Genomic DNA, 13,937 nt, shown 5'->3' with positions numbered 1-13,937 from the left:
ATCTGCACATAACAGGCAACTTAGCAAAGAATCAATATTAAATTGTATCTTTAAGTACTTTACTAGCAGCCTGTTACAAAACCGCATCATTTGTTCCCATTTCTTTAGTTCAATCTATGACAAATGCCAAAGATAACACCGTTTGACAGGCATAAAATAGATCTTTGCATTCCCAAAGAACTATTAATTAAAACCACTTTGCAGTTGTTATGCACGTGTGCAGTGTGTCATTAAAACATTGAGGAAACTGGATAAGTGGTGGACAAATAAGTGTCAGTCTTACCCTTAAGAAATGGGACAAATTCCAGCAAAGATCTGAAACACAGCATGAGAGCATCATCTGATCCATCTAATGTTCACTGAAGCCTCATCAGAAATGGTCTCAGTGGAAGGGTGGCTATCAAAACTAAAAGGCTAAGGTATCCCAAATTACACAAGAATTGGACTGAAAATCGGTGGTAACAGTTCATATGGAGTGATGAATTCAAAAATGAAAAGTTTGGTTGAAATCACTGTCAATATGCATGGTGGAGGTCAGGAAAGAGGTACAGTAGTCACTGTCTTACAGCCATCTGGAGGTTTTTAGGCTTTGGAGCTGCATTAAAGCCAGTGGTTAACGGATCTTGTTAAAATTGATGGAATTATGAGCATGGAAAATCAAATTGTAAACCACCATGAAATATCCTCTGGAATGTGTCTGATTGGCAATGACTTCATTTTTCAGCATGACAATGATTCTAAAAACACTGCCAATGCAGTAAAAGAATACCCGGATAGGAAAACACACAGTGGCCTCTCCAGAGCCTGGACCTCAACATCAGTGACGCAGTGTGGGATCATCTTGACAGACATGAGAGCATAAGACAGCCAAAATCCAAAGAAGAGCTTTGAATGTCCTTCAAGAAGTCTGGAGAACTATTCCTAAGGATTACAAATTACAAATTACAAGAACGCCCGCCTAAGAGAGTTCATGCTGTGCTGTAGAATGAACGTGATCATGCCAAATATTGACTTTCATACTTGTCAGAATTGTGGAAAGTCTGGTTTTTTGCCTTATATGCTGTATTTGCATTTAAGTTTGTGCATTTACCAGTTCTTACAAAATATAAAGAAATAAGGGGTTGGCTAAGGCTTTTACATTGTATTTAAAGAATTCCAACCATATATTTAATTTATGGTGTCAAATCCTGAAACATTTTCATCAAGTTTTCTTTACACTGTGCAATTATGAAACCTGGTAAGACTGTTATTCATCAGTCTTAAATGTTGGTAGCCTGTGAGATCTGTGAGAGCCTGTGTCTGCTACTGGCCAAGTTGATTTTTTCCACCAAGGCACCAGAGTGCCAGAATTTAAAAACAAAATAAAACAAAATCTCACAGTGTGACTGTTGCTACGACCCATGGCCACACACCAACCATTCACAATACGACATGGTGTGACACAGGATACACCAGCCAATTTTGTAAGTGAGTTTTGAATGAAGCTTGAAAACACACACACGCAAACTCTCACACATAGAGACACACTTTTCTTTGGCCAGGACAAGGTTGTCATGTTTTTAAAGCATCTTCTCTCATACTGTATGCACCTTTCTATTTACGATTTGACATGCCTCAAATTGATATTGTACACCCTGTCAGAGATTGCAAACCAACATTTTATTCGACACAAACATAACGTAAACTGCCGTGATTGTTGTTATCGCACGCTCTAAATGCTTCACTGTGATTTTGAGGCAATTAGTGCGACTGGCCGAGAGAAAAATGGCTAATCACCGCATCTCTTCAGTTTACACTCCACTTCACCCAACTCTTTGGCGCGCAGGGCGCTGCTCCTGGCAGGTGTGCTTGGAAATGCCCTCATTGACCTTGTGATTGTATGGTGACAATACGGCTCTTAATTGACTTTTTTTTTTTTGCTCTTATTTGGAAAGGAACAAGTACCCACTGATCACAGGACTCAACTTTAACTAAAGATGTTTGGGATAAACTCATTTACTGCTGTTGTGGTGCTTTTTCGAGTGAAGTTAAATGGCATAATTAAGCTGGAGTAGGCACCATGCTTTTGGCATCACTGGACCAAAAACCCACTAAAACCCTGCAGCATATTGTAATTCAAGTGGTCTGCAAGGGAATGAGACTCCTGCACCTCCTCTTGGCTCTGATATCAGGTTCTAATCAGATGTATTTTAAGACCAGATCAGTTGAGTGGTCTAAAATAGAGTGAGCATGTCCACATGGACGCTGAGATGTAGTAGTACACATGATTAATCAAAGAACCTTCACCTTTACCCACTGCAGGGCACAAACACATGCTGCAACACTTTTATGCATTTTTGTGCAGGCTAGCAAGATCGCTGTTGTTTAGATGAAACCCTTTTTTTTAATGCAGCCTCTTCACACTGACACTGTATTCCTGCTGTTATTACTGTTATTACTTACTTACCCTTTTCAAATGGTCAGTGCACTTTTTCGACTGCCTGTTTCCTCATTGCAGCTGGCAGTGTGGTCAAATTTAATGCCCACAAGTGCATTGACCACTTACTGCTCCCAGTACTTTAAATTTTATGTAGGCAGGTCTTGGGTTGGTGCGTATATGTTACATGGGGTTAATATCCATCAAGAGGCCGCATATATGTGTATTGGTGATCATCAACTGTGGAACAACAGTGTTTTGCCCTCACTGAGTCCGGCACAGCTCCCCTGTGACAAGGCTGAAATGGAAGTGTGCTGCAGGTCAGTGTGGGGCTGTAATTATTTCCTCACTTCATTAAGTGCGAGTAAACCATCACACTCAGCACTGCAGCTAATGCAATGCCCCTGTGGCATTGTAATGCTCTCTAAATGAATGCCCTTCTGACAGCCTAGGGCCTAGTGGGCAGCAGATTACTGCAGGGTTAGCCCCAACAATGCTCAACCCTCGAGCAGCAGAAGCCTTCATTATCAGGCTGGATATGACCCAGCCGCTCCTCGCTGCTCTCGTCAGAATCGAAGGCCTTCGGACTCTTTGAATCCCCTAAAGTCTCGCCTGGGCACCACATCACTGAATCATAAATTAAATGTAAATGTCATCTGAAAGTAGTCCTCTTTGACAGGTAATGCTCTCTTAATAGCTTTGACTATTTGCTCATTAAAGCCAGTGCAGACTGCTGCTGCAGGAGTTCAGATTTGTTTTTGCCCTGTTTCGCCATTAACTTTCTCTTCCTGTCATCCCTGTGATGGTTTTCCAGGTGAAACAACAGTTGAGGAGACGTATGACAGGATGTTTACTGTTACCAGCCGGGTAAGATTTTCTGTCACCAAGGAGGATGATGGAATGCCAGTGGACTGCATCATTGACCACCCAGCTGTAAAGGACCTCCTGGCTCAAAGACACTTGGAAGTACTTTGTGAGTGACCCAAAACTCAGTCTTTTCAAGCCTAGAACTAGACCGAGGCCCCACAGACAGTGTCGGGAACTGTTTCTTTTCTGGGATAGTTGAGGGGTTAACTGCTTATTAGTGAGGCTGGGCCATTGATATCAGATGTCCTTCATTTCACTTCACACCTAAGATGTTTCAGGTGTAACACTTGATTCTGATTGCAAAAAAAGTAAGTAAAAAATACTACATGTAAGAATAAGAGAACCTACACAGCCAGATAAGCAAGAGCACTGACAGGGTTCTTTTAGAGTTACTAGAAGCATATTTATACCTCTACCAGAGTTAGAATCCACCACAGTGTTGGTTATTTTGTCACAGTTGAGCAGTGGGCACAGAATTTGGCTGTATTGATTTTTCAAATCCTTACAACTGTGAGGACAAAATGAACAACCTTGGGCTGTATTGATAATAGACACTTGGGAAAATTCTGAAATACAAGTACAAGCACAAGTCTCCGCATCACCAGGCCAGAGTGAGTCCGCCTAGTCAAAGTTGTAAATTGGGCAGAAACTACTACCTGGGAAACAATGATCTTTTGAACCTGTTCTAAACAGCAAAAATAATTAAAGCATAATAATAATAATTCCTTCAGCCTTCAAAAGATGATGACAAAGTGCATTTTTAGTAACACACACAGGCTAATCTCAGTAAAGGCACCTGTATGAATGGAAAGGGTTAATAAGATAATATAAGTCAATGTGATTATGAGCCTAGTACACTTAATCTGGAGTTCTGTGGGTAATCTTAGCCATAAATGTTTGTGTTGGAGTTTGAAAGTAAACACAGACAGAAGCCACCTGGAAGGGCCGTTATGGTTGACTGCACGGTGAACAACAGCAGTGTAAAAAGAATGTTAACTACTAAGTACACCCTTACAGCTTTCATAGGAAACAGCAGCCAGGTGATGCTAACATGAAGCACTTGATTAACTGATCATTAGCACTTTTGTATGTGGGTGTGTGTTGACTCGACACAGTGCCATAATCTTCAAGTGAGTGGACATTAAAACAACAGCGACATCTCAGACTCTACAGGCCTCAGTTAGCATTTTAGATGTTAAAGTTCATGACTGCTTTTTTTTAAATAAGACTGAGCAAATATGTCTCGTTTGGAAGGGTTGCCAAGAGAAAGCCTCTTCTCGCTAAAAATACGATTCGCAAAGTTGCATCTGAGCAAACCGCAAGGCTTCTGGAATAATCTTGTTTGGACAGACGAGACCAAAGTGGAGATATCTGGCCATAAAGCACAGAATCAGAATCAGAAAGACTTTATTTATCCCCAAGGGGCAATTAAGAGAGCACAGCAAAGCCTTTGGCGAAAACTAGGCTCGGCATATCAGCACAAACAGCTCGTAGCAACTGTCAAGCATGGTGGTGGAGGGTTGATGATTTGGGAGCTTTGCAGCCACTGTCCTTTATACCAAATAATTGTAGAGTCAAAGCTTGGTGAAAATGGGTCATAAAACATAAATGCTGGGGTGAGACATTAAGAGAGCTATGCTTAAAAAAAAAAGCTCACAAACCTCAATAAACCAAAGCAACTTGGCCAAAATTCTTCCACAACAAAGTGAGAGGCTGATAAAACTTACTTCAACTTGTTGTAGCGAAAGGTGGTTCTACAACGTATTGCATCATAGGGTATATTTAGTTTTGCATAGAGTCCTGTGAAAAACATTCTTTTTCACATGACTGTACATCCTCCTTTTTCCAGATCTCTCCAAAGGAAGTGCAAACTATGCAAAACCCACAAATAAACATGTAATATATAATAAACACTTTCCTTTTACATCTCTGGAAACTTGCAAGACAGAGTGGCAAGAAGTAACAGACTCTTGAACCCAGCGTTATAGCTGAGCGTGATCAGGTGTAGATCTTGCGCCATGCTGCGGTGTAGATTACACTGCCATATTGCACGACTCCTGCATGAACTGTGCGCACACAGGAATAAATAACTTGCAGTTGATACGGTCTTAGAAAGACTTGTAGTATCCTCAGACCTTCATGCCGTAGATGTGTCGCATGTATTTGACTGCTTTATCGTACAGCTGGTGTTTCTTAGAGTGTAATGGTGCCTTGGCCTGAGAGGTACAGCAATCATAAGGGAAAACGTTTCTCCTCAGGTATCAGTGATGTTTATGTGTTCTTTAAATGGTGAATTGATTGAAGAGGTAATGCACACGGCCTTACGCTGTTAAACATCAAAGAAAGGTTAAGGTACCCTTTTGTAGTCTGTGCAGAATTTTAATTTTTTTTCAGAAGATAACTGTTTTGTCTGACCTTTCAAGGAAAAAGAGAAAGCTTGACTGCAACCGCTTGACATTTTGGCAATCTTTGGCTAGCATTGATAAGAGGAGGGGGGGGGGGAAAGCCATTTTACTATAAGGTACTGCAGGCGGACTGGATGTCTAGTGAGCACATCTATAATCATTTCATACTCTTCTATGTTTCGTTATTGACTGTTTTTCTTTCATTTAGAAGTCTGTTTCTCACTGCGCTTCGCTTTAGAGTCCAATAATCATTTAACACACCCTTTAGCTGCAAGTATGAGAAAGAAAGTCAGCTGGATTATAGCTTACACCACTGAAGCATTGTAAATACTGATCTCTTTAACTTCCAGATAAACCAGAAGTAAAGATCGTGGTGACATATCCTGAAGGTTTAACCAGAGAGGGTGACAATCTGGATTTGACATGTATCGCTGAAGGAAAGCCACAGTGAGTATGGATGCATTTCAGTGCTTGAGACTTCTGTTTCATTTTCTATTTTCCACTGTATATTATTTTCCCCGCCAGTCCAAATACCCTCTTAACCTTTACATTTCAGTGTACCATTTAAATGTTACCAGTTGTTAGCATGCTGTATAAACTACATCATTAGACAGGGCCTGCCAATGGCCCTTCTCAGATTCTCAGATTTGACCTTTATTTCAGATTTCTACGATGGATATACAGAGGCTGAGTGATGTGTGTGGTATTTGTGCTCTCCAGTCCCCATCAGATTAACTGGCTGAGAGTAGATGAGGATGTGCCGCCTCATGCTGTGGTCACCGGCTCTGATCTCTACATCGAGAACCTCAACAAGTCCTACAATGGCACCTACCGCTGTGTGGCGTCCAATGCTGTAGGAGAGGCTTATGTCGACTACATCCTCTATGTACATGGTAGATGTTATACTTTATTCCTTTTTACACTATTATTTTAAATACCTCCATCAATTCTCATCATTCCTATGAAAAGCTTATAGACTTAAAGACCTTCGGCAGCTTTGGTGGTTATGATTTTGTGTTACAGTGATGGCACACTGTGTACATACAAGCAGCCACTTTTCAAGCATAGATGTACGTTAGCCGTTATTTAGAGAAATAGGAAGTTTAAAAGGAGGCGGCAGCTGACAAATCCACAGGGCTTTGAATTCATGTTGAAGATTTTAGCTGTAGCTGTATCATCAATGTATGATGACTCTGAAGTATGTGGAGTACAAAGGGATGGATAAAGTGGCTGTTGGCATTACACTGGGATGTCAAAAACCCAAATAGAGAGATGTGTTATGGTATATTATTATTTTTGAAGCAGCAGCAAATAAATCAGACCCAGTAGAAACCCAGAAGCAGCTATATGTTATATCACATTATACTTACCTCCCCTGAATGTGTGGCCCAAATGTAACTATTCAAATGTGGGGGTCTTTTGTGTTTTGTAGTTCTTCCTCCGTTCTGTGGAATTGCTTATCATTCATTGTCTGGTTTTGCTCACTGATAAAGGACACAGACACTTTTAAGAAGGTACTTGACTAATTTAGCATTGCATTCCTAGAATGTCTGAGTTGTTATCGTTGAGCAATTAGCAAAGATAAAGAAAAGTAGGTCACTTCTTTTAGCCTTGATGTCAATGCCTGTTGACGCCTAGTCTACTAAACACTTATTGATTCATTTCCATTTTTAATTTAATGCAGTTTTTTGTATCTCCTTGTAAGGTTATCGCTTTTTTAAAGTCTGCACCGTGTCTGGAAATAGACGCCACCTTGCTTTGTGCAGAAATATGCTATCAGACTGTGATGCATTTAGAAATGTTATCAGAAATATGCACCTTCCGTTACCACCCGTGGAGACAAGGATTATACAGACATGCATCGTCACACTCATGCACAAACAGTACCATATTCCTAAGAGCACTGCGTAACACTATGCACTATATTGGCTATTACTTCATTTTCTGTGATCAAGATCGGCCGTGGTGCTGTTGACTTACGTCGAAGTGGTTGGAATTTCAATGTGTTCTCCGGCCATCCAGTAAAGGGCAATTGAGGGACCATCTCTCCCAGGACTTGACTTTAAATTTCACAGACAGTTTGCTCCTCTTGGTTAACCTCTCTTCACTGAGGCCTCATTTTCTTCTTAGCTTAACATGCCTGTCAGCCTTTTCACACTAATTGGAGTTTTTGTGTTTTTCTTGTTTTCTTTTAAACACAGTACAATCCTCAACAAAACAACCAAATGGAACACAAAACAAAATCTAAACATAGGGATTTAATGACTAACTCGACTACTTTTGCCGTTGCCAGTAAATTTTACTTGGATGCAATTGCACATAATTCTGAAAACATTTCTTTTCTCCATACAACTGTTTAAAGGCATCAGGCACTTGCACTTGAATCCCCAAGGGGGGAACAGCAGGAGGTAGCTGTTTGAAGTTGCACAAAGCACCGCGGACTTCATCATTTAGAAATCTCGTAACTTGATGTCAGTGAGGTACACACTACTTGGACCTTAATTTCCTATTTTTGGTGGCTGGCAGGGGTGATGTGGATAAGGGGAAAATAAATTTTCAGCAGGTGCAGCCATTGTTGGTGGGTTTAGCTTTCTCTCCTTGGAGTGCTTGCTCCCTGCTGTTTAGAGAAGCATTTTGTATTTCACTCCCAAGTTTCAATTTGTTCCTGCCTGTGTGCCAACAGCATTGTCTGCCAGTGACCATACACAAGACCAGGAATGAGAATCTGTTGTTTAGGCTCTCAGGAAATATAAACAAAAATACATGTTTGCGTTACCTCAAATAGATTTTCTTTCTTTTTACCTAAGACTCATAACCTATTGCCGGTTGCTTGTAAGTCTTTGCTTTAAACAAATGTCAGGGGCTGGAATCAAAATGATTCTTGATGTTCAGATGAGATTGTGGTTTGTTTGTCCCTTTAAACCTGGAGGCTGTTTTCTCTTTCATCCTGTGCAGGGGGGATGTTTCTTTGGGTGGAAAGAAACTTAAAATTCGCAGTTTCGGGCGTGTACTCACTGGCAGGATTTTGTAACACCGAATCTAGTCTGGATGCCAGTCATGGTAAATTATACAGCTTAAACTGTTAAAGTGAAGGAAAAGGCACTAAGTCAATGAGTTACCCTTTAAGCTGTATAAAAAATAAATTTAAAGCTGTATGTTTATCATTATTTTACTGTAATTCCTTGTATGTATATGCTTTATATCCAATCTGTGTGGCAGTAAACATTTTGTTGTGGTCATAGCACTTGTATTCCTTTCACCGATACTGGTATGAGGAGTCACGCGGCATATAGAATAATATCAACTATGTGTTTTTAAAGTGAACCAATCGTCTCTCTCTCCGAATTAAAAACCCAGAAAGAAACAGGACAGCTTGGTTTTAAAACCACCCAAACCATGCTGGGTTGATGCAGTTTGTTAAATTTGGCCTCCAAAATCAACACTCACATTTAAGCCTAACATGCGCAAAGCTGCAGAGTCGAATGAGAAAGGCTCTGTTGTTCAAAATTGGCTTTTTGTGGATTTTGTGCAAGAGCTGATTGCAGGTTTCCTGCTGGTGATATTGTTTTGATTATTACTCAGTCTGCTTGCTTAGGTCATGTTGACAGCCATGAACTGTGTGTCAAAAACCAGCAATGTAACAGTTCTTTTTTTTTTTTTTTGTCTAGCTGATGAGCAGATGTTTATGGCAGTTGCTGAAAGATGTGCATTTGTGAAAGTAAATGTGTTTGTAATGGCCTTCATGTCAACACCATTTCACCAATTGTAGGGCCAGCATTGAAAAGGATTTTAATGGAGGGACAAGGTCTTGTGCAGAGGATGCAAAAAGCTGTCAGACTCTAGAGGAATTAAGGAAGAATAAACAGCTACTGTTGGAGCAGGGATGATGGTTTTCTGGGGCTTTGTAAGAGTAACCTGAGACTGAATTTCTACACCTGGAAGCATTACAGAGTTGTGAAATGACTCCCCCGTGATTGCTGAAACTGCATAGGTGCTATTGATGGTTTGAATTTTCTGAAGAATAACCATGTGGGGTGTTAGGAATGTCTTCTAAACTGGGCTTCAAACACAGCAGGATGTCGCTAATCCAAATCTCTGAGGCACAAAGCACTCAGAAAAGCGCTGGTATTCCATTTTATCATTGCTGGAATATTTTCAGTCACATAAAAATGTCTCCCTGCACGCAGTTAATGGAACATACACAGAATTCCTCATCACTGTATGTCTGACATTCAGCAGTTCCATAGGTTGCTCGAGGACTAATGTGTTTATTTCACCAGCTGACACGCGTGACTTTGTCACCATGACGTAGATTTCCTGTAACTCCCATAACTCTGCCGCCCCATGGTTTGTGCTCTGCCAGGCAGATGATGGCATCTGCTTGTTCCCAATGGGCCTATAATGATCACTTCCAAACAAAAGGACAGCATATGCCAGCAAATAGCTCACTCAAGGCAGCGTTATTCAAGCTACCACGGCTAAATTTCTAATTGCTGTGTAAAGATTCCTCGGAATCAAAGATTTATTGTACTCTCTCAGATCAAATCCTCTCCAATTTTGAACAAGTGGCATAAGCATTTTTTGACTCCCCATCACAGATCTTGAAAGTAATATAATATTCTAATAGTTCAGAAGTTTCGACTGAATCGCCTGCGGGCATTTAGGAACTCATGCATGATGCGTGTCTACTGCTGTTAAATTCATGTATCATTTGATTCATTCTGCACCCATAACACTTACGTGAATGACTGAAAGCCACGGGAAGCGAATGTTCTCCGGTCCCGAATAAAAGCTACAGTGTCTGCGTTGTCAGTGTTTGTGCCTTTGGCCATGACTCCTTCAATTAGTAACTTCCTATCCACATATTTTACCAATTTCCATTAAACACCATTTCTCTGGTGTGCAAATGTTGGACGCTCCATGACTTTAGCTCTCCGTAATGAGACACAGGAGATTGGTAAAAGGTGCTCAAACTGCATATAATTATATCTGCGACTCCCACTCCTGTTTTCTGGAGGATTTAATGCCAGAAAAAAATCATGTTGTGGTCCACGTGAGAGTTTGTTGTCCCAGGCTAATCATGCTTGCAACAGTAGCTTAATTAATGTGTGTCTCTGCAACATGCATTGCTCTTTGCGTGATAACCTTGTGCCATTTTTTTCCATAGCTTTCCAGCAGCAATACTCAACAGCAATTTCAACTGTCCACCAGTGCACCCCTCTTATCTGGCCAGCTAGCATTAGGCTCATATTTTTCTGTTGTAAAATGCAATTTTCCCTCTCTTATCTGCCAGTTTTGCTTTGTTTTGCTATTTGCGAGCTCCTGCTAAAGCCATCACACGCCTGTTGCAAAAAAAAGTATTTTATTTAACTAAGGGCATTGCAACCAATAGTTTTATTTTAATGAGCTGTTTTGTACTTGATAAATATTTGCTTGCAGAATTATTGATAGAGCTGGGCCTGAATTGTCTATCAGTTTCAGCCTGTTGCCACCCTCTACCAGCACTGGTCCTTCGGGCTCTTCCTATTTCAAAAAGACTAATGACCTTTCACTGCGTGACAGCCGGGACAGGTGTGAGGCCGATGTAAATTCACGTCAAATCAAGCCCCATTGTAGTGCTCGTATTGTATGTGGCCAGTTGAAAGGCTGAAAAAGAGGCTTGTCATGCTGTTCTCCACAAGGGTGTGCCTTCAACAGGCTGTGAATTGTGCCCTCTGGCTGGTGTGTGTTGTTAGGGAGAGCTGGTCAGAGAGAGGCCTTTCTCTCATAGAGGTGACCTGATGCTATAACTCACACATGCTGCCCGTTGGCAGGAAAACAACCCTCACTTTGCCACCATGGTTAAGCCCGCACTTGACTTCCTGACCCAAAAAATCCTCTACAGACAAAAAAAATAAATCAAAGCTTCACAAGCACTGGGAATTTAGGGTTTATCAGGGTTTCGACATAACATGACGGGGCTCGTGGGTCTCCTTGTTCTTATGAAAGGCTGTCGGGAAACTGTGTCCTTGTGAATCACACTGCTTTTATGAAACATGCAACACAGTGTGGAATGAGTTTCAACACAACAGCTTGCCGATTTTTTTCGTCGCAATAAGAAAAAAAAGAGAAATCGTTAGATAAATTGATGCAACCTCTTTTACAGGCTTTTTTTCTCTATGTGTGTTTTTATAGAATACCTCTGCAAAACTTTATATAAAGGGCACTTTTAACTAAGAGAAGTAAGCAGAGAAAACAAGAAACAAGTAAAATACATTCCACGCCGTCATGTTGGCAGGCAGGTGTAAGCAGGCATAGATAAACAATTTCTCCTACATTGTTTCACTTTATGGTTAAATTCTCTCATATCAAATTCTTCACTGATACAAATGCTCCCTGAAAATATGGTCTCTCAAAAATACACTCATATTTCAGCCCTCATAATGCTGAGCCCAGAGTCATTCAGCCTGGAAATTGCCCATGGAGAATTCTTGTTCGTCTGGATATTATATGTGCCACATCCTATCCCGGCCTTTGTGAAGACCCTCATCCCTGAATGGCCAATTTCCCTCTTCCAGACACTGACATTTCAGCTATCACACTGCCTTCGGTCACAGGGAAAGAAATCTAGCCCACCCCCCTTTTCAAATACTGTCAGAGCCGAATCTCTTCCTGATACCCGATGCTACACCCTACCACCATCAGCACCACCTCTGCCATACACTCCATCCCCGGCGGCAACATTATGCTGTCCTTGATGTTTTATCATTAGTTTGGGAGTGTGTGGTCCCCCACTGCTGTCTTTTGATGGAGTGCAGACAGTAAAGGCATGGAGACAGCCAGCCAATTTCCCCTGCTGTGACTCTCCCACAGCAAGGGGTCGTGCTGTCTTCCCTCTGCACCAGAGCCTGGCATATATTCCCCTGATGAGGAAGCTTTCAGCCCTCCTTAGTACTATTGCATACCTGAATTGCCCTCCATTCTGTCTTTTTGATTATTTTGTTTGGGGGTTAGTGACAGGCCTAATCAGTACAGTGTGGGGCAGGGGATGCAACTCAGGGCTCTGCTGTGCTGCAGCGGGAGACCACCAAAGTGCTTTAATTTGCAGCCTGACTCAATTATTGAGACTGTGGAAAATAGTAATACCTTTGCATGATTGCCAGGCATTATTATTCATACTTAATTAGAATTTTTTTTTTTTTTTTTTTTTTTACAAATAAAGAAATATAATAGCTTGTCATTATGAAATATAATACAACAACCCCTGTATAGTGAAATGTTAATGCCTTTTTTTATTGTATTTTTAGCCATGATAGTGACATGACTGTTTGGGCTCAGCGACTACTTAATGGGGTTTTGGTATTCACCTATTCATGATCCCCAGATGATGTGTGCTAAATACTTTCATTTCTTGGCTTACCTGTAGAAACACTATGAGGTTGTTTTTAGTGAAATGAACGATCATTCTTAACTTGTGAAATGTCTGAAAAAGGACAATGTTTTTAAATACGGTCACTTTATTAGGTACACATTACCAAGTTGGACTCCATTTGTCGTCAGATCTGCTTTAATTCTTCATGACCAGGTTCAACGAGGTGTTGGGAACATTCCTCAGAGATTTTGGTCCATGTAGACACGATGGCGTCACACTTTCGCTGCAGATTTCTGGCCTGCCGCATCCTAAAGGTGCTCCATCAGACTGAGATCTGAAGACTGTGGGGGCAATATGAGTAACGTGAATTATTTGTTGTGTTCAAGAATCCACTTTGAGGTGATTTGAGCTCTGTGGCATGTTGCATTATGCTGCTTGAAGCAGCCATAAGAAGATCGGCATAGCCTCAGGTAGGCTGTGGCATTAAATGAGCGGCCCAAAGTGTGCCAAGAAGATACCCCGCTACAATATTACACCACCACCAGCAGCAGCCTGAACTGTTGCTAGAAGGTAGGATGGATTCATGCTTTTGTGTTGTTTATGCCAGATTCTGACCCTACCATCTGCAGGTGGTACAGCAGATATCAAAACTCATCAGACCAGGCAATGTTTTCCAATCTTCTGCTGTCTAGTTTTGATGAGTTTGCCTGAATCTTCGGCTGTCTTTCCTGTTCTTGGCTTAAACGAGTGGCACCCAGTGTGATTTTCTGCTGCTGTAGCCCATCTGCTTCGGGGTTGAGTATTCTGGGATGTTCTTCTGCATATCTTTGTTGTAACAAGGGGTTATTTGAATTACTGTTAGTAGCTTAAAGCCGTGTGACCAGTCTTCTTTGACTTC

The 13,937-nt window shown here is 41.2% G+C and overlaps 1 protein-coding gene across 4 annotated transcripts in view; it reads left to right on the top strand.

Annotated features, from left to right (window-relative positions):
• Positions 1–13,937, top strand: part of cadm1b (cell adhesion molecule 1b) — a 169,539-nt gene that overhangs the window by 134,778 nt on the left and 20,824 nt on the right. For all 4 annotated transcript variants that reach the window (XM_085430382.1, XM_085430383.1, XM_085430381.1 and 1 more), the window contains 3 exons: positions 3,231–3,389; positions 6,039–6,135; positions 6,409–6,581. In XM_085430382.1, coding sequence (XP_085286508.1) covers positions 3,231–3,389; positions 6,039–6,135; positions 6,409–6,581 — 429 coding nt within the window. The remainder of the gene's footprint in view (positions 1–3,230; positions 3,390–6,038; positions 6,136–6,408; positions 6,582–13,937) is intronic.

This window comes from Copadichromis virginalis, linkage group LG14, assembly GCF_057382275.1.
Source record: "Copadichromis virginalis isolate Kocher_CV1m ecotype Utaka linkage group LG14, C_Virginalis_male_GT1.1, whole genome shotgun sequence".
NCBI lineage: Eukaryota > Metazoa > Chordata > Actinopteri > Cichliformes > Cichlidae > Copadichromis > Copadichromis virginalis.
Note: the sequence above shows the minus strand (reverse complement) of the source record. Positions and strands in the feature narration are given on the sequence as shown.